The sequence below is a fragment of the Myotis yumanensis genome, unplaced genomic scaffold, assembly GCF_028538775.1.
Source record: "Myotis yumanensis isolate MYYU_CA2020_CCGP unplaced genomic scaffold, mMyoYum1.0.hap1 SCAF_4, whole genome shotgun sequence".
NCBI lineage: Eukaryota > Metazoa > Chordata > Mammalia > Chiroptera > Vespertilionidae > Myotis > Myotis yumanensis.
This window is the reverse complement of record NW_027223755.1, coordinates 100,429,208-100,448,177: the sequence shown is the minus strand read 5'-3', so window position 1 is coordinate 100,448,177 and position 18,970 is coordinate 100,429,208. Positions and strand designations below refer to the sequence as shown.

At 45.4% G+C, this 18,970-nt stretch overlaps 1 protein-coding gene across 1 annotated transcript; it reads right to left on the bottom strand.

Annotated features, from left to right (window-relative positions):
• Positions 1–1,827: 1,827 nt before the first annotated feature.
• Positions 1,828–17,801, bottom strand: MEFV (MEFV innate immunity regulator, pyrin). Its single transcript, XM_070413137.1, has 10 exons — positions 17,482–17,801; positions 13,727–14,536; positions 11,527–11,906; positions 11,001–11,096; positions 6,781–7,011; positions 6,343–6,365; positions 4,242–4,357; positions 4,034–4,066; positions 3,661–3,693; positions 1,828–3,533 (listed from the first exon to the last, which is right to left on the bottom strand). The coding sequence occupies exons 1-10, from the start codon at positions 17,756–17,758 to the stop codon at positions 2,980–2,982; spliced, it is 2,553 nt and encodes an 850-aa protein (XP_070269238.1). The 5' UTR covers positions 17,759–17,801; the 3' UTR covers positions 1,828–2,979.
• Between the last annotated feature and the right edge of the window lie 1,169 nt (positions 17,802–18,970).

The following is an 18,970-nucleotide window of genomic DNA, read 5'->3' as shown; positions in this document are numbered from 1 at the left end:
TGGTTTCTCCTTCTTGTGTAAGTTCATTGAGCATCATTATAATCAGTATTTGGAACTCTGTATTCCGTAGACTCCTTGCCTCTATTTTGTTTAGTTCTTTTTCTGGAGTTTTGTCCTGTTCTTTCACTTGGGACATATTTCTTTGTCTTCTCATTTTGGCTGCCTCCCTGTATCCATTTCTATGTATTAGGTAGATCTATGTTTCCCAGTGTTGGTAAGGTGACCTTATCTAGTAGGTGTCCTGTGGGGCCCAGTGGTGAAGACTCCCTGTTCACCTGAGCTGTGTGCTTCAGGGGTGTTCCTGGTATCATTTTGTGTGCTCTCCTGTTCTAGTTGAGCTTTGATTGCCATTGACATGTCAGTGGTGGGCTTGACCCTAAGGTGGACTGGCTGTGAGGACTGGCTGTGACTATAGTGTATGAGCTAGAGTGCAGGGGTTGACTCTGTGGAGAGTTAGTCACTGTACTGAGGCTCTGGTGCATGTCGAGTCTACAGGTTGTTTGTGTCATTTATGGAGCTAATTTGGTGATGCTCTGGTATGATCTGAAGCCAGCCACCAGGTGTGTTGGTCCTGGGGCCTTTTGGGAGGGGCTCCAGTGCAGGCCCCGATCAGCCATTACCTGTGCCTGGTCTGGGGACAGGTGATGTGAGCTACAAAGTGACCTGTTTGATGGTGCCTGTGCTGGACTTGGAAACGCTTGGGAGAGGCTCTGGTGCAGACCAAGGACTCCCGCCACTAGTTAACCAGAGGTAGAGGTCATGCCCAGGCCGACTGCTGTCTGTTTGGAGTTTGTGGACCTTTTAGAGATTTGATGAAAGTCCACAGCGTGGGCCCAGATTGGCAGTTTGTGAGGAACAGCCACTGAAGGAGGTTTGGGTTGGCGTGTGAGTTAAGTAGGGTGGGTTTCAGGGAATCAACAGTGGGGTGAGTTTGATGGTAACTCAGATTTGGTATCAGCCTGTGTCTGCTGGCTGTGTGCAGGGAGGATTCAACAAAGGAACAATGGTGCTTGCAGCAGTTTAGTCCCAGGGAGAGCGGCTCCTCCAGCCGTCCAAAAGCCAGACAAGTCAGTTTCATCCAGTCTCTCCCTGTAATTTTTTGAGTGCTGTCCCTGAACTGGAGTCAGAGCCAGTGAGTATGTCAGCAAGTAAGTTTGTACACAGGCCCTTGAAAAGGAATACCTGGGACAACAGCAGCCCTCCATGTCACCCAGACAGAAGCTCCACTGATTTTCACAGCCAGATGTTTTGGAGAATCCTTTTCCTGGCACCGGTGCTATGGTCTGTGCCCAGTGTAGCGCTGGGACCCCTGGCTCCTCAGGGAGGACCTCCATAGCTGAGACCAGGCTGGGACCAGCCTGTTTCATGTCTTTGCCCTCCTACCAATCTTGGTGAGACTTCTTATTATATCCTCAGTTGTATGAGTTTTGTTCAGCTAGTCTTCAGATGGTTCTTAAGGGTGGTTGTATAATTTAGTTGGGAGAAGGCAAGCATGTAGGAATAGGAAGTACTATATACTTTAAAAGGGTGAATTGTATGATATGTGAATTATATAACAATAAAAAACCACCAGACACAGGGAAAATTTCATCTTACATATACAAATGTTTAGTATCTAAAATATTTATAAAGAAATAGTACAAATAAAAATAGTTAAGTATCTATATTCTATAAGTAAATAGTCAAAGGAGCTATATAATTTCTATAGAAGGAAACAAAAAGTAGAAATTCACTTGGAAAAATTCAGTGCCTCAATAAATATTAATGATATGAAACACAGGTAAAACCCCATCTCTGTTAAATCAGCAAAAAAAAAAAAGTCAAACATTGCTTTGGGCAGAAACATTTTTTAATCTTTCTGAAGGATTGTCTGGCCACTGTAGCAAGTGTTATCAAATAGTTTATATTTTAGAACCATTTTAGGAATAACAGGAGAAAAAAATGAGTGTTTGGGGAGGTGGGGGGAAATATATACAAAGCTGGTTGTGAAAAGGTTATTAGTAAGGGATAATTGGGAGTAATAAATGACCAACCATAGGGAACAGCTAAACAAGTAGGGCACGTGAACTGTGTCAGCATATAGATTATTCGCATAGAACCAAGCTCCATGAAGACAGCAAAGCATATGTTCTGTGGTCTGGAGAACTGGAGTCCAATTTGGCTCTAGTGTGAAGATGTGGAAAGAGGAGGTGTGGTAGGAAGAATTTGGAGTTTAATCTTGATTTTATCCTCCCACCCCTTATATCCCTTCTCTTTACATGTCTTTAAATGGGGGATGATAGCGGGACATCTGTGAACTAAAGCACCTAATATTCCCACAGATTTTCAGACAGAGATTAGGACAGAAAATTTGACACTTAGAATATATGTCAAATGTTTTCCCACCACAGTAGCTCCATCTCTTTCATGGTGTTCAGTGGGGAAATGGTATCTCACAGCAATCAATCAAGTGACAGCAAATGGAATTATGATTAAATCTTCTAATCAATTTATTTATCAGGCACAGCCAATACTCTTAAGAACCACAGTTCATTAATCCAGATACAAAAAAAATTTATAGCAAGCCACTTTGCTTATTTTTTCCCCCCTAGACAAGTCCTCAAGACAGGGGAGAATAAAATGAGGGGACATATCCTTGTCATGGATACTGAGGGAACATGAGGGCTGAATCTCTGTCGCAGGAGCATCTTAGGGTGTTAATCCATACAAGGGTTTATTAAGCCATGCACTTTCTACTCTGAAAAAAACATGGCATGTCATCAGCATATGTGTTCTCTTCACCCTTGGTTTACCATTATTTGAGGACCTAGCTTATTTATACTACTATTCCATAAGCTCCTAGGACACAAGGACTATTCTCTGATTTATTATATTTCCCAAAGCACCCAGAACCCAATATATGTTCAATAATAACTGGCGAGAGTATAAGTTCAAAGTACAAGGCTGGGAGTTGGAAGAGAGATGCAAAGTGTAGGGCTTTCAGTGAGGCCCCTGGTCACCAACTGGACAGATGGTGAGAGGATCCATGTTCTTCCCTCCATCATGTGTCCCAGGGCTGAAGATAGCTTGAAGGGGCCCAGAGAAAGAGAAGCTGGTGAATGTGTAGATGTGCGATTTGGCTGTCACATTGTAAAAGGAAATGTCTCCAGCCTTGTAATCCAGGAAGATGCCCACACGCCTGGGGGGCTCCCTCATCTGCAGGCGAGTCGGGGGAAAGGTGGATGCCTGGTACTCATTTCGCTTCATCATCATCACCACCCAGTAGCCATTCTCTGGCGACAGAGTCATGTTCCCCTTTCTGCTTGTGGATGCCTTGCAGATACCCAGGACCCACCCTGTCTTGTCTCCCACCTCCACTTCCCAGTAATGACGGCCAGAGCGGAAGCTTGGAGAGCCCAGGGCAAAAATGCAGCTATCAAATCTTTCTGGACTGTCAGGCATATGGATCCACTTGTTTCCAAGTCTAGCACTCTTCAGGTCATCAGAGATGATGAGGTTGGGGTGGGCAGTTTCTGCATCCAGAATCACATTAACTGCAGAGAGAATTAGAAAACCTAGCTGGGAGTCAATGGGCAACATCCCCACAGGTTCACCCCACCTCCAGAAAACATGGACAGGGATCCATCAGGCCAAGACCACTCGCCTTGATCTGGCACTTACCGGCATGTGCCTGAGCATCAATCAGTTCTGGAACTACAGAGAAAAAAAAAAGATGAGGGGGGAAATCCTGAGCATTCCCACTCAGAGGGCTAAATCCACCTGGATCCCCACAACAAGGAAAGACAAAAACCCATATGCCCAGGACCTTATTCCTCTGCTTGGATATAACCCCATTCCCCCCAGGCACCAGGGCCTCTCTGGTCTGATGGGTTGACCCAGCTAAAAGAGTTTCGCACAGAACCTGTGAGGGCCTGTCATGACCTTTCTCACAGGTATTTTTCTCACTCTCTTCTAAATAATGCCCAGAAATCAACAGTGCAAGGAAATATCACAATAACTCCTGCTCAGCACATATCACCACCACAGTACTTACCATTGAAGGTTTCCATTTCTGAACGCAGGGTTCCTAAAGGAGAAAGAGAACTAGAGTTAATTTCCCCAGCTAGGGACAGATCAGAAGGAGGCTGAAGGCAGAGTCAGAAGACTGAGAGATGGAGAAGGGAGACCCGGGGGCTCTGGGCTACATGGATCTCTGGGAGGAAGGTAGCAGGCACCTTCTATCTTCCCCCAAGCCCGCCTACCTGAGAAATGCTTCATGCTCTTCTCCACAACCTCTGATTTCTGGAGGAGCAGGTGGATCTTCTCTTTCACCTCCAGGGGGGTGGCCCATGGCTCAGGGACAGTCACTGTCTTGACTCTAGAGATAAAAGACTATTGTCCAGAGAGGGCTGGAGCATGGAGTGGCCCAGGCTCCCATAAAATGGAGGGAGGTGCAGCCTCCACAGGGCACACCCAGCCCCGCCTGGGCTTTGCAAAAAAAATTCCTCCCTGGACTTCAAGTTCTAAACATTGGTCCTCAACTTTGACCATAAATTTGCATCACCTGGGGAGTTTTTATTTTTAAAAATCTATTTTTATGTATTTCAGAGAGGAAGGGAGAGGGAGAGAGAGATGGAAACATCAATGATTAGAGAGAATCATTGATCAGCTGCCCACAACCTGGGCATAACCTTGACCGGGAATTTAACCATGACCTCCTGGTTCATAGGTCGACACTCAACCACTGAGCCAAGCCAGCTGGGCTCACCTGGGGAGTTTTTAAAAGCAATGATGTTAAAACCACACCGAATTTTAATAATAGCCTTAAAATGCTTCTGATATTGAAATGTTCAGCCCAGAATTATCTATGTCAAATTAATCATACTTCCTCAGTCATTTTCTTTCTATTGAAATAAAATGATAATAGACGAGGAAAAAACACAATGAAATATTACTTCACACCCATTAGTATGGCTGTTGTAAAGAAAAAGAATAGCCCTGGCCAGGTAGCTCAGTTGGTTAAAGTGTCATCTCAATATACTAAGGTTGTGGGTTTGATCCTTGGTCAGGGCAGGTACAAAAATCAACCAAGGTATACATAAATAAGTGGAACAACAAATCAGTGTTTCTCTCTCCCCTTTCCTGCCTCTCTAAAGTCAATCAATAAAAACAATTTAAAAAGAAAAAGAACAAGCCTTAGTAAGGATGTAGAGAAAGTTGAACCCTTGTACATTGCTGGTGGGAATGTAAAATTGTGCAGACACTGTGGGAAATATGGTAGTTCCTCAAAAAAAATAAACATAGAATTACTACATGATAGAGAAATTCCATATCTGGGGGTATACCCAAAAGAATTGAAAGCAGAGACTTAAACAGATATATCTATATCAATATTCATAGCATTATACACAATAGCCAAAAGGTGGAAGCAATCTAAGTGTCCATTGATGGAAGACTGGATAAACAAAATATGGTATATACATACAATGGAATATTATTCAGCCTTAAAAAATGAATGAAATTCTGACGCCTGCTATAGCATGTAGACATTATGCTAAAGGAAATAAGCCAAACACAGAAGTACAAATATTTTTTGATTCCACTTATATGAAGTAGTTAGAGTAGTCAAATTCACAAAGACAGAAAGTAGAGTGTTGAGTGCCAGGGGCTGGGGTTGGGGGGAATGAGATGTTTAATGGTATGGAATTTCCATTTGGAAAGATGAAAAAGTTCTGGAGATGGATGGTGATAATGGTTGCATAATAATGTGAATGTACTTAATGCCACTAAACATACATTTAAAAATGATTAAAATGGTAAATTTTATGTTATGTATATTTTACCACAAAAAAAAAAAAAAGACTTGAAATATTGATTCCTGAGTTACACTCCTGAAGATTCAGCTTTAAGTCACCAGCCCTAGCCTGGGTGTCAGGATTTTGTAAAGCTCAGGGGCTGATTGTAATTTCCGGCCTCCTCCCTTCCATTCCCTCCCCTGCCTTCGGGGCTTTGCAGCTCCACTCCAGGAAAGTGCTTCCCTCCCTGAGGCTACAGGCACTCTGCAGGAAGTTTTCTTGAGGTGAATTGCATAGGACACAATCTATTAGGGAGGTTTCTTAGGACACCACCAACAGCAGGGCAGGCTGTATTCATTCTTTCCAGTCTTCAACCCCATTTTCTTCCTCCCGATCACACTCCTGTTTTCGCTACACAAATCCAGAAAGGCCTTAGGTAGCAGCAGGAAATGGGAGGAGCCCAGGAAGGAGTCCCAGACCCAGGGCTGGGAACATCTCCCTTCTAGGACTGCCTTCCCAAATGCTTCCTGCAGCACACCCAGGGGATCACCAGGGGAGCTCTTGGTACCTGCGCAGGGTTACTCCAATGTCCTAGGAGAAAAAAGAGGGAAGCTCTCTGTTACCAATCTCCTAGGGGCTGCACTAACTACTGGCCTCTCTCCCTGGGTCCCAGTGCATCCGCAAACCTGGGGCACCTCTCCCAATTTTAATTCTAATTCCCCAAGGTGCAGCCCAGCTGTGGCCTGCACCAGAACTGCACCCAAGTCCTGCTGATCTCTTCTGGGAAATGCCAGGAGATCCCCTCATTCTGGGCCACTCTGGGCTCCTAAGAGCTAACAAAAGGGATCTGGGCACAAGAGGCATTGTGGGTCACCAAGACCAAGTCCCACCCTTGGGCCCAAGGACCTCACCCCCTAGCTGGGGCAGAGCAGATGTCTGTGTTAGGAGCCCATGTCTTCCTACTGGGCACAACGGGCAGGGCAAGGCCAGGTCCAGCCACACTCACCTGCATAAGCTCCCATTCCGGCTGGCACTGCTTGGTCTCCAGCTCCTCGATCAGCTCGGTGAGAAGGGCAATGTCCCTGGACACTTGGGTGTCATATGTCTCCCTGACCTGGACAATGGTCTGTGCCAGCTTCTCCAGCCAGGCCACAAAGAGCCGCTCCTGCTGCTCCAGAAACCGGCACAGCTGCTCCATCTGGTACCGGACTCTCTGCTTCTGGATTTCAGTTTGTTTCTGGGAACGGGACAGGGAGGTACAGGGGTCTGTGCAGTAAGGTGGATGTGTGTGTTCCCAGGGGATCCCCAGAAGCCCACCTCCTGGATAAGAGGCAGGTTTTCTTAGAGGCCTGCATTCCAGAGAAGGTGGCAAAATGGACCAGAACCTTTCCACAACAGACGGAGGGTGGAAGGGACTGGCTCTGGGGAAAATGCCCTAAAACCTGCTGTTATGGGTTAAATTGGGTTCCCTCTAAAATTCATGTTAAATTTCTAACCCCCAGTACCTGAGAATATGATCTTTGGAAATAGGGGTTTTGCAGATGCAATTCGTTAAGATGAGGTAATACTGGAGTGGGGTAGGCCACTGGAGTGGGGAAATTTGGACACAGACACGAACATGAGAACACCATGTGAAGAGACAGGGAAAAGACACATCTACAACTTGAGAAGAGAGGCCTGGAACATGTCCTTCCCTCATGGCCCTCAAGGAACCAACCCTGCCAAGACCTTGATTTCTGACTTCTAGCTTCCAGAACTGCAAGATAGTAAGTTTCTGTGGTTTAAGCCACCCAGTTGGTGGTATTTTATTACAGCAGCCACAGGACACAGATATCTGATGTCACCTTCTTCCTTGAAAGCTAGTGTGAGGATGGCATATACCTGGGGTCATAAATGGACAAGATTATGACCACCAAGCTCTCCAGAAGGGGAACCTCTCCAATCCCTGCTCCCCTGCCCCAAGTGCTGGCATGCAGAACGTTCTCAATATGGCTCTGAATGGGCTAGTTAGTCCATTTATTTGAATGTAAGTGAATTTGACTTCCACTACCATTGCGCACTGGTCAACCATTAGTTCTCTCACCCTGTTTCTCATCATCACTAGGAAGCTTCTATGGAGAGGTGCAGTGGCTAGAGCACCTTTTCCTTCCTCCCAGGAAGGTGAGGGCCTCTTAGATCCACTAACACTGGACTTAAGAAGTCTCATCATTTTGGGCTCAGAGGACAGGACTAAATTTCCTCACCCAAGGATATTTTTTCCATTGAGAGAGGAGGGGAGGGAGGAAGGCAGGGGGAGAGACAGAAACAGAAACATCCATCTGTCACCTCCTGCACGTGCCCCAACTGGGGTCTGGGATTGAGCCTGTAAACAAGGTGCGTGCCCTTGACCCTTCAGTGTGTGGGCCACTCTGAATTTCTTTTTTTTTTTTTTTTTTTTTCGGTTTCTTTCTTTTTTTTTTTTTTTAAATTAAATCTTTATTGTTCAGATTATTACAATTGTTCCTCTTTTTTCCCCCCATAACTCCCCTCCTTCCAGCTCCCACCCCACCCTCCACCCTCACTCCCCACCCACTGTGTTCATCCATAGGTGCATGATTTTTGTCCAGTCACTTCCCCCATCTCCCACACCCCTTTCCCCCCCAAGAATAGTCAGTCTATTCCCTTTCTATGTCCCTGATTCTATTATAATCACCAGTTCATTCTGTACATCAGGTTATTTATTCACTTGATTCTTAGATTCATTTGTTGATAGATGCATGTTTGTTGTTCATAATTTGTATCTTTATCTTTTTCTTCTTCTTCCTCTTCTTAAAGGATACCTTTCAGCATTTCATATAATACTGGTTTGGCGGTGATGAACTCCTTTAGCTTTTCCTTATCTGTGAAGCTCTTTATCTGACCTTCAATTCTGAATGATAGCTTTGCTGGATAAAGTACTCTTGGTTGTAGGTTCTTGGTATTCAGCACTTTGAATATTTCTTGCCATTCCCTTCTGGCCTGCAAAGTTTCTGTTGAGAAATCAGCTGACAGTCGTATGGGTATTCCCTTGTAGGTAATTGAGCCTCTTTCTCTTGCTGCTTTTAAGATTTTCTCTTTGTCTTTTGCTCTTGGCATTTTAATGATGATGTGTCTTGGTGTGGTCCTCTTTGGATTCCTTTTGTTTGGGGTTCTCTGCGCTTCTTGGACCTGTAAGTCCATTTCTTTCACCAGGTGGGGGAAGTTTTCTGCCATTATTTCTTGAAATAGGTTTTCAATATCTTGCTGTCTCTCATCTTCTGGCACTCCAATGACTCTGATATTAGACCGCTTAAAGCTGTCCCAGAGGCCCCTTACACTATCTTCACACTTTCGGATTCTTTTTTCATTTTGCTTTTCCAATTGGGTGTTTTTTGTCGAATCTTTGGTTTGATTATTGTACTCCTCTGGTCTGCTATTGGGTATAATATTCTTTATTTCAGTCCGTGTATGCTTACTTTCTAATTTCTTTATCGTAGCATCGAGGGTCTCATTAGTTTTCGTGAGGCTCTGCACAAATTTATGGCAAGCCCTCAAAATTGCGATTCTTAGCTCCATATCCTCCATTTCTGTCATGTTTCTTTGTCTCCGCATCTTTTATGCTTTCTTGGTGCACCCCCTTGTGGTCTCTGTGCGCAGTCTTGTTCTAGCCAAGCCTTAATTGTTGTAGTTAACACTAGAGGGATTTGACCCCCAGGCCGACTGGCTATAGGAATCAGCTGTAAGGAAAACGTCTGCCTTCTGGGGAGGCGCTAATCCAGCCTTTGCCTGAGGCGATCGGCAAATGGCTGTGCGCAGGCTTTGGGCGGGGCGGGCTCAGCAGGGCGGGCGGAGGGAGCAGTTATGGCCACGCTCAGTCCCGTTCCCAGAGGCTCTGCGTCTCAGAACCCCGGCAGCCGCTGCAAACCTCGGAGAGAAAGCTGCCCTCAGGTTCCAACTGATGCCGGATAATCCCGCTTCTCCCGTTTGAGTCTGGGTCCCTAGAGACTCGCCCGGATCTGGAGCCCAGAGTCTGAGACTCACTCCCGACAGAAAACGACAACTGCGCCCTCAGCCACCAGCCCGCTTTGCCCTCAGCCACCAGCCCGCTTTGCGCGCGCACCTCGGTACCTTTGTATTTTCCACACTGCGCCGCCTCTGAGCCTCGATTTGCTGTTCTCTTTCCTTCTAGTTGTAGAGTCTCTCTTCAGCCAGCCTTCCTGTGGTTCTGGGTGATGTCCGTTCAGTCTTTTAGTTGTATTTTTGAAATGGTTGTTTGCGGCAGCGGTCTCCGGTGTTTACCTACGCCGCCATCTTGGTCTCTCCTCTCCACTCTGAATTTCTTATGTGAAGGCTAAACCCTCTTGTCCCCCTAGTTTCCCTGAGCAGCTCAGAGTCCTGACCCATCCTTCTCAGGGGACATCCCTGACCTCTGTTCCATCCATAAGTTCGAAGCCTCCTGGGGTTATAGGAAAGGGTTTTTATTTTACTACAATTTAGGAGTTTCCCGAAAGTCAGGCACTGGGCCAATGCCACCTTCCTCCCATTCTTTTTTTATCTTTGCCTGTTTCCCATTGCAATGTGATGGGTCCCAAAAGAAACCTGGAACCCAGAGAGGGAGATAGGATCCAACCAACAAAAGTGCATGAGATAAGTCGAAGCGCCTTGGGGTAGGTGCCTTCACTTGCAGGTAAAAGGGAAGCAATTTACACATCCAAGAGGCTGGACACCAGCTCCACAGAGGAAGGCCAGTAATCTGTGGCATTGCAAAGCCGCGGTTCTAAAGAAAATGTGTACTTGAAGCACTTGCATTTAAAAAATCAATATGGTTTTTGTAAAAAAATAAAATGGACAACAATGCTAAGAGCAATAAAGAGAAGTATTCAAAGTTGAAAAGTCTCTCCTCCCTGTTCCTCAATCCCATCCCTCAGCTACAGTCACTGGCATTAGTTCCTCTAAACCATTTTGTGGTGAGTATGAGAAAGTGTGACAAGGTCCTCAGAGATGCCCCTCCCTCCGAGCTCTATAGGGACCAGCTCATCCTTAGACACCCATATTACCACCCCCCCCCCCCCCCCCTGCAGCCAAGAGCAGATAATTCTAAATATATGATCAGCTCTGCTTCCCCGTGAACCAGAATAGAACCTTGCGGACCCCTGTTTGCTCTCTGTCCTTCCCTCCTGCAGGGGTGAGCCTGAGTGAGGACTGGCCATAGAACACCCTTTGCCTTACCAAGTAGTTTGCAGTGTTCTTATCCCCTTCAGATCTCTGCTCTTCTCCAGATCTTCTCAACGCCTTCAGATGCTCCAGCTCCTTCTGAATTTGCTCCTGGACAAAGAGCATTTTTGAAGCTTAAACTTGGCTCCAGCTCTGTTCAGTTGGTGCCAACTCTAGAGGGGAGAATCTGCTTTAGGGCATAACGCTGAGGGTGCTGCAGCCAAAAGCAAAGGGAGGGATGCCCAGGAAAGAGAAGAATGAATCCATCACACTAAGGGAAGCAGAGCCAAGAGGAAGAGAAATTCTAACGACCTCCTGTGAGCACCTGCATTTCGCCATACCTGAAGCAAGGCCCTTGGACCGCTCAGCTACCCGCACTGGTAAAGTTTTTCTTTGCTGTCCAGGTTTATATTGTTTTTGCCATTTACAGCTCAAGAGTGGCAGCTAATGCACCAATTTCCTAGCGTCATTGGGCAAAGGAAGCAGGCCACCACATGTCCAAGTGCTCAGCAGAGAAGGGCCCCCAGGCAGGAAGCCCTACCTTGTATTCCAGGGCAGCTTCCTCGATGGGGCGCACCCGGTGGCCTCGGTGCTCCTGGCTCAGGCTGCAGATGAGGCAAATAGGCTCCCTGTGGTCCTCGCAGAAGAGCAGCTGGACCTGCTTCCTGTGACGCGTACATTGCGGCTGGGGCGTGGGGCTCAGGCTGCCCATCGGTGGGCCCTCCTGCGGCTCGATGCCTCCAGAACTCTTCCCTGGGAGCGAGACCTGACACCTGAGGCAGTTGGGCAAGCAACCATCTGAGGCCTTGGGATCCTTAGAAGCAATGGAGCAGCTGCAGGAATCATGCACACAAGTGCTACCAACCACATCTCCTTCCTGGGCCCGGGAGAGGGGACACACAGCTTCATCCTGCGGCCTCCCTGGGAACACAGCAGTGGAAAAATCCCCTGAGTGACAACCCCCAGATGTGAAGAAGGGGTGATGCAAAAGCACGGCGGAGAAAGAGCCCACACCCGGGACTCGGGAGTTCTCCATTGAACTGTGGCCACTTCCTAGCTTGCGCCCCTCCGAGTCCTCTCCAGCAAGGCAGCCGACAAGTCCCTGGGACTGAGAGTTAAGGGCTAGATCTCATGACAGCCCTGAGACCTGGAATTCTTGGGGACTTATCCTAAAGAAAGGCCTTTTGCTGTAAATCCTATGCCTTCCTCCCACACACACACACTGATCTAGCAGTTGATATAAAGACAGCAAGACATTTTGACTAGTGTTTGCTTTAGCACTTAAAACCACCCAGGCCGCTCATGACTTGCGTAGGAAACGCCCAGGAGACATTGACTGGCTCAGAGCTAGACGCCCCCACCCCTAGCAAAGTCCCTGGCACCTGGTGAGCCTTTGGGAAAGTGCGTTAAATGAAGGAACAAATGGACCGCCTTTCACACCCAGGTTCCGGGAGCATGAAATGAAAGTAAAGAAGGGGATTTTTCTAAGGCTAAAGGGTGTAATCTGCCATAATAACATACAGGTATGACTAGCTCTGCCCCTAGACCATAGCACAACTTTACAAAGCAGAAATGACAGCTCCTGGCCGGGTAGCTTAGCTAGTACAGCATTGTCCTGATAGGTTTGATCCCAGGTCAGGGCACATACAAGAATCAACCAATGAATGCATAAGTAAGTGGAATAGTAGAACAATAAATAAATATATATCTCTTTCCCTCCCTTTCTTCTCCCTCCCCTTTTCTCTCTAAAATAAACTTAAAAAATTTTTTAAATGGCAGAAATAACAGGAGATCCAAGAAGAAATAGAAACACAATCCATTAGGGCCCTCCTACCTCTTCCTTTCAGAAATTTCTATATCTGTGAGACTGTAAGAAGTCCCCCAATAATCATTCTCGCCTCCTTCCCTTGTGATAGAATTGTTCGTTGTCCATATGGCTGATTCCCCCGACTCAACACCCCCCAAATAAAACGTCATTTCTCAGCCTCCTTTGCAGTTGGTTGTGGCCATTTGACTATATTCTGACTAGAGGGATGTAAATGGAGCTGTCACAACCAGCTTCTAGAAACTCCTGGAAACTTCTAGAAACTTTCCCTAAGTGATACTGTTCTCCTTTGTCTCTCTATCCTGCTTCCTGGAATGAGGATGCCACTATCTGAGACCATGAGTTTAAAAGCAAACTTGATGAGCAGGAGCCTGGGTTTCGGCCCATAGGGTACCACATCTGCCCTGGACCATCTGTTTATGATTTATGTGAAAGAGGAACAAACTTCTATCTTGTTTAGTTACTGTTACTATAGTGTTTCTGTCATTCAAAACCCAACATAATCCTAACTTCTTCCTCCTTAGTAAGAGACCTAGGGTTTTGGCCAACAGCTCTCCTCTCTGCCCAGAGAGAGGCAAATGGCAGATTCTCAACCCCATGACGTACTGCTCTGGGATTATTGAGAGAAGGGGATATTTTTACCCAGTCTTTCCCAGATACTCATCCTGGGGTTCATAAAGCCCTTGGAACTCTAAAGCACTTCAGAGTGTATAAGAACTAACAAATTTGAAACAACAATTTGTGAAGATGTGCATTTTTTTTTCAGGATTTACAGCCTCCAACAGATTCTCAAAGGGTTGGGGACCTTAGGGGGCAACCAGGGGTCCAGTAACTACAGAGGGGGATAAAAGGAGGCCTGTGGATGTCACCCTTCCTAAGGATACCAGGTCTTCGGGATTCTGGGGTCCTTCCTTACCTGAAGACGGGGGGACTTCTGGATTTGAAAGCTCACTGCCTGCTGCCTCCCCCAAGGTCTTAGGGGTCTCTAGACCCTCAATTCTATTTTTCTCCAAAAGTGCTGTGTATTCTGGATGCTCCCAGGTCGTCTCCTTTCCATTCAACAGTACATTGGAAAGTGTATTCCTGAGTGTTCCCCTATCCATGGTCACAGAATGTTCTGGATTTCTGGAGCCTTTCTCGACAGCCATAGTAGCCCCTGCATCCAGAGTGGCCACTTTGCTGGGGGCTGCTGCTGAGTCCAGATTCTCACTTCTCACTTTCTCCTGAGGCAGAAGAGTTTCTAGATTGGAGAGAGCTCTCTCTCTGGAAGAAATGGTAAATTCAAGACTTCTGGGTCGATTCTTTTTTGAAGGTGAACGTGCTTCAGATGCCTTCCTTCCCAGGGACCCAGCATATGACCCACTGGAGAGCCCCTGGAGCCTTCCTGCAGAGCTAGCATTCCTGCGGAGCCTGACACTGGAATCACTGCCCTTCTCCCCTGGCTGCTTGCTGGGGAGTGGGCTTCTCCTGGAACACAGAGTCCCACCCCTGGCCCCGGGCTTGCCCTGCACATCCAGGCCCTCTGAGCCCTTCTGATCTCTCCGTTTGCCCTGAGGCTTCTTCTGGGGCCCCTTCCCAGCCTCGGGCTGGCTGGCTGCTCCATCACCACTTTGCTGCTGTCTGTCCCCTTCCAGGCCATCTGGCATCTTCAGGCTCTTGGGCTTATTCTCCCCAGAGGAACAAGACATTGCTGGACAGTCAGTGCCACTTTCTTGTATTGGATATTCTGAAAAGACAAGGAGATGCAAAGGCATGAAAATGTCAGGTGCTTAGGGCCCAGGGCTGGGGGGAAAGAAGAGAGAATCCCCTCAGAAATTAGAGAAGTTCAGAATATTCTAGACAATAGCAGTAAATTACCATGAAATAAGAACATACTATTTGCTATATATTTTTCAAATAGTGCTTTCAAACTTTTTAGGCAGGAGGATTTGTTTCCAATATCAGAATTCCAAAAACAGAATTCTTCATGCATAACTAAAATCCTAGTGTATTGGTATAAATTTGTGTGTGAATATAAAATTAATCAGTAAAGAATTCCCTTATAAGATCAATCAATAAAGAATTAACAGGTGGAAATTAGACTTTTGATGATGAGCACACTCTATATCAGCGGTTCTCAACCTGTGGGTCGCGAGCCCTTTTGGGGGTCAAAAGACCCTTTCACAGGGGTCGCCTAAGACCATCGGAAAACATATATAATTAGATATTGTTTTTTTTAAATTAATCACTATGCTTTCATTATGTTCAATTTGTAACAATGAAAATACATCCTGCATATCGGATATTTACATTACGATTCATAACAGTAGCAAAATTACAGTTATGAAGTAGCAACGAAAATAATTTTATGGTTGGGGGTCACCACAACATGAGGAACTGTATTAAAGGGTCGCAGCATTAGGAAGGTTGAGAACCACTGCTCTATATAATGTATACAGTTATCAAATTATAATTATACCAGAAATTTATATGATATTATCAACCAATGTTACTTTAATAAAAAACAAACAAACAAAACTCGCCAGGGAAACAAAACTCAATTATAACAGTAAGCAAGGGGAAGAATAGAAGTATTCAGAATGGCAAAGTAGTGGTAATCATTGAAGGGTGATGGGTACAGAGAGACTTCATCTTAGTATCCTCTACTCCTGAGTGTCTGGAAATCCATATTTAAAGGTTTTAAAGAAAACCTTCCATACAGAAGGGAACAGCAGGATGTGTACCTGTAGATGTTGACATCAAATAGAGCAGAAAACGAAAATCTCTCCTGAAGATTTGTAAGCACAAGTCCTCTTTTTTATGCTTCAGCTCGAATTCACATTATTCATGCCCGAAACCCCTCAAGAGAGTAATTTCATTTGAAGAGGGTACTGGGTGGCATTGCCCCCAGACAGTTAGGGTGAGAGGAATTTCCACATTGCTGCATTTTGTACTGGAAAGTTGTTAAGAGAATAAATCCCGAGTTCTCATTTTACCATATGAGAAAATGGGTGTTAACTGAACCTATGTGGCAATCATTTCACAATATATGTAAATGAAACATTATGCTGTATGCCTTAAACTTATACGTAATATATGTTGGTTATTTCTCAATAGAACTGGAAAGCGATAATTAAGGTGTTTGGCCAAAATTTTGAAATCGGGTTATGAAGGACAGTTAGAATTTTAGGAAGTAATTTATTTGTTTTTCCTTTCGTTTCATGAGGTGAAGAAAATCACAAGTCACACAGATAAGAAAGTGTAAATGGTAATTAAAACAACACACAGCTTGCCTGGAAATGTCAGGATACTGTTTAATAAAACAGAAATGACAGGAAAGGCTTAATTCCAAGATTTACATAAAAAGGAGTTCAAGTACAGCATGAACTATCACACTGGTGGCCTTTAGTATTTTAAAATTTGGTTACTGATACATTTTAATATTAATTTGTTAGTCTTGTTAGTTACAAATTTAATAAAATTTGAATCAAGTATTTGCTAATATCCTAAAGAATCCCTGAAATATCACCCTCAGATATAATTTGAAAACCACTACTCTAATAAAGAAATGATGAGACCCTGTAATTAACACCTTAGTATTTGGTTTGAGGAAGCTCTTAATGAAGTTACTTCAAAGTTGTTGAAAACACACTTTGCTGTTGGCTTTGTCGGAAAACATGAGTTATCAAAACTGACTTAAGAACTGGTGAGAAATCCTGAAAACACTGATAACCAGATTTTAGAACATAAAAAAGTAATTTAAAAATTCCATTCATCAAATTCTGGATTCAGATTACAGTTGGTTTAGTTCTGTCACTCTTTCAAAGAGCAGATAATTTTTGTTATTTAAACTGTTCTACCACATAGAAACACTTGAAAATAATTTCTAATGTATTCTTAAAGTGTAGAAATAGAAGAAAAAATTCAAACACCAAAGAATATTTTTTTAATGATCATGTGTTAGCCACCCTCCAAAATCTTTAAAAAGTCTTTAAAAGCAGAAATCAAATAGGCCACATTAGCTAATCACAATATAACAAAATTGGAAAGTACAGCAAAAGACAGAAGGAGGAGGAGAAGGAAGGAAAAGAGGAAAGAAAAGATGAAAGGAAGGAAAAGAAAGGGAGGAAGGAAGGTAGGGAAGAAAGAGAGGAAGGAAAAGAAAAGAAAAATAAAGTCCTCGTGAACAATTTTTAAATGCCTCTGTAAAACGTGTTGACGAAGAACTCAATTGCAATCAATAAAAAATTATTTAAAAACTCAAAACTAAAATTATGTGGGTAACAATAAAAAGATTACCTATCAGCCCTGTTAATACGATTGGTTAGCAAGCCACTTTTGCTCACCCAGAGACTCGTCTGTGCGTACGTGTTAATTATCAATAACATGAGGAATTCTCTGGGAGCAGTCATCTAGCTCCTGCCTCCCCTGATCCTTCCCTGAGTCAGAATCTCAGCTGCCTACTCCCGCCACCGCCCTTTTAAGCCATTGGGAACCTTAGCTTTACTAATCCAGCTCCAAAGACCAGAGCAGGGAGAAAGACTTGCTTGGCCAAAGTCACTAACATCTTGATAGAGCGGGACTCCTGGTCCCCAAGTCAGAGTGCACTGGTCCAGACACATGCTCATTCTTGCACCTTCCACCCCACCTCATGAACGGCCAGCAGAGGAGGGGACATGGGGGTCTGCTCACCTGGGTCAGTAGCCCTGTGGAGCTCCTCTGCCAGGAGGTGCTGGTTCATGGCCCTCAGGATCTGCAGGGTCAGCTGCACAGCATACTTCTCCCCATAGTGGTTGAGCAGAAGATCGGCCAGCTTCACCGGCCTGGCTGACGGGAGCAGGCCTCGGGGTATCCGTTGTTGCTCCTTCTCCAGGCTGGTGTTTTGCAGCTTGAACTTGAATTTCTCAAAGTCATAGGGCACCAGCTCCTCCAGGGAGTGCAACAGATAGTCACTAGGGGTCTTGGCCATGGTGTTGACCAGGAGAGGCCAGAGCCAGCTGTCTGGCTTCTGGGAGGAGAAAAGGCCCTCTGTCCTTGAGCCCAGCGGGTAAGTGAGAAGAGGCAGCTTGTGAAATAACGGAAAAGGGACAGGAAATGCTCTGTGCTTTGGTGGGAACTGAGGTTATGAGAGTCATTGCTGGCTTTGTGTTCCCTTTGTTGCAGATTCAGAGGCTTTTCCAGCTGGGAGGGCTCAATGCCTTGCCACACATGTGGTCCTCCAGTGCCCCAGCTCTCACCTCCAAGGTTGGGTTGTACAGAGGTGGGTAAGTCTGTGAGGGAGGGTCTGGGATTGGATTCCAGCCTCTTGATCCTTCGGCAGGCACTCAGATGCTTCCTTCTCTCCTACTTCCAAGATTCAGGGCTGGGGTGTGGGAACCAGAGTCCCTGGTCCCACGCTGGAGAGGACCATGATCAGGGTCAACCCCTCTGGCCAACTGTTCTCCAGACTCTTGGGGTTTTACTGACCCTCCAAAGCCAATGGTGAGGAGAATAGGAAGCAGCAAATACAGCCCTGCAAGGTTTGTGGTTCCCTGCCCAAGAAGGCAGGCAAGGCCAGAAGGGCACTGCCAGGAGACAAGCCTGGTACCACCCGTTGATTTAGTTCCAGTTGTCTGGTACCACCAGCAACACGAGAGCCTCAGAGTGCCATGCTCAGCAGCACCATCCTGATTTGTTTGTTCCCAGGGCTGACTCTGTCCTGGATTCCTGGGAGCAAACCCAAGCGAGAGGGCACTCATCCATGCTCGTTTGCGAAACACATATTCTGAACACCATGTGAGGATGCTGGAGAAACAAGGTGAATAAGACATAGGTGTTCCCATTGAGGGGTCCTCAAGGGTGCTCATGGATGTTGTACTTGAGGTGAACTGACTTGTTCCTCAGTTAACTGCTTCTGTCTTTCTGCATACCCTGATCTTTATCCCCAACGTTTTGTTTTAAAAAATTTCAAACCTATAGAAAAGTTGAGAACATAGTACAATGAACACACACACACACACACACACACACACACACGTGTGGATTCAAAAACTGTTTATATTTCATAGTATTTGGTGATGATCTTTCTCTCTCTCTCTCTCTCTCTCTCTCTTTCTCTCTCATATTCATGCACCACTTTTTTTTTTAACTGTTTGGTAATGAATTTAAGACATTATCAGATATCACTCCAAATACTCTAGAT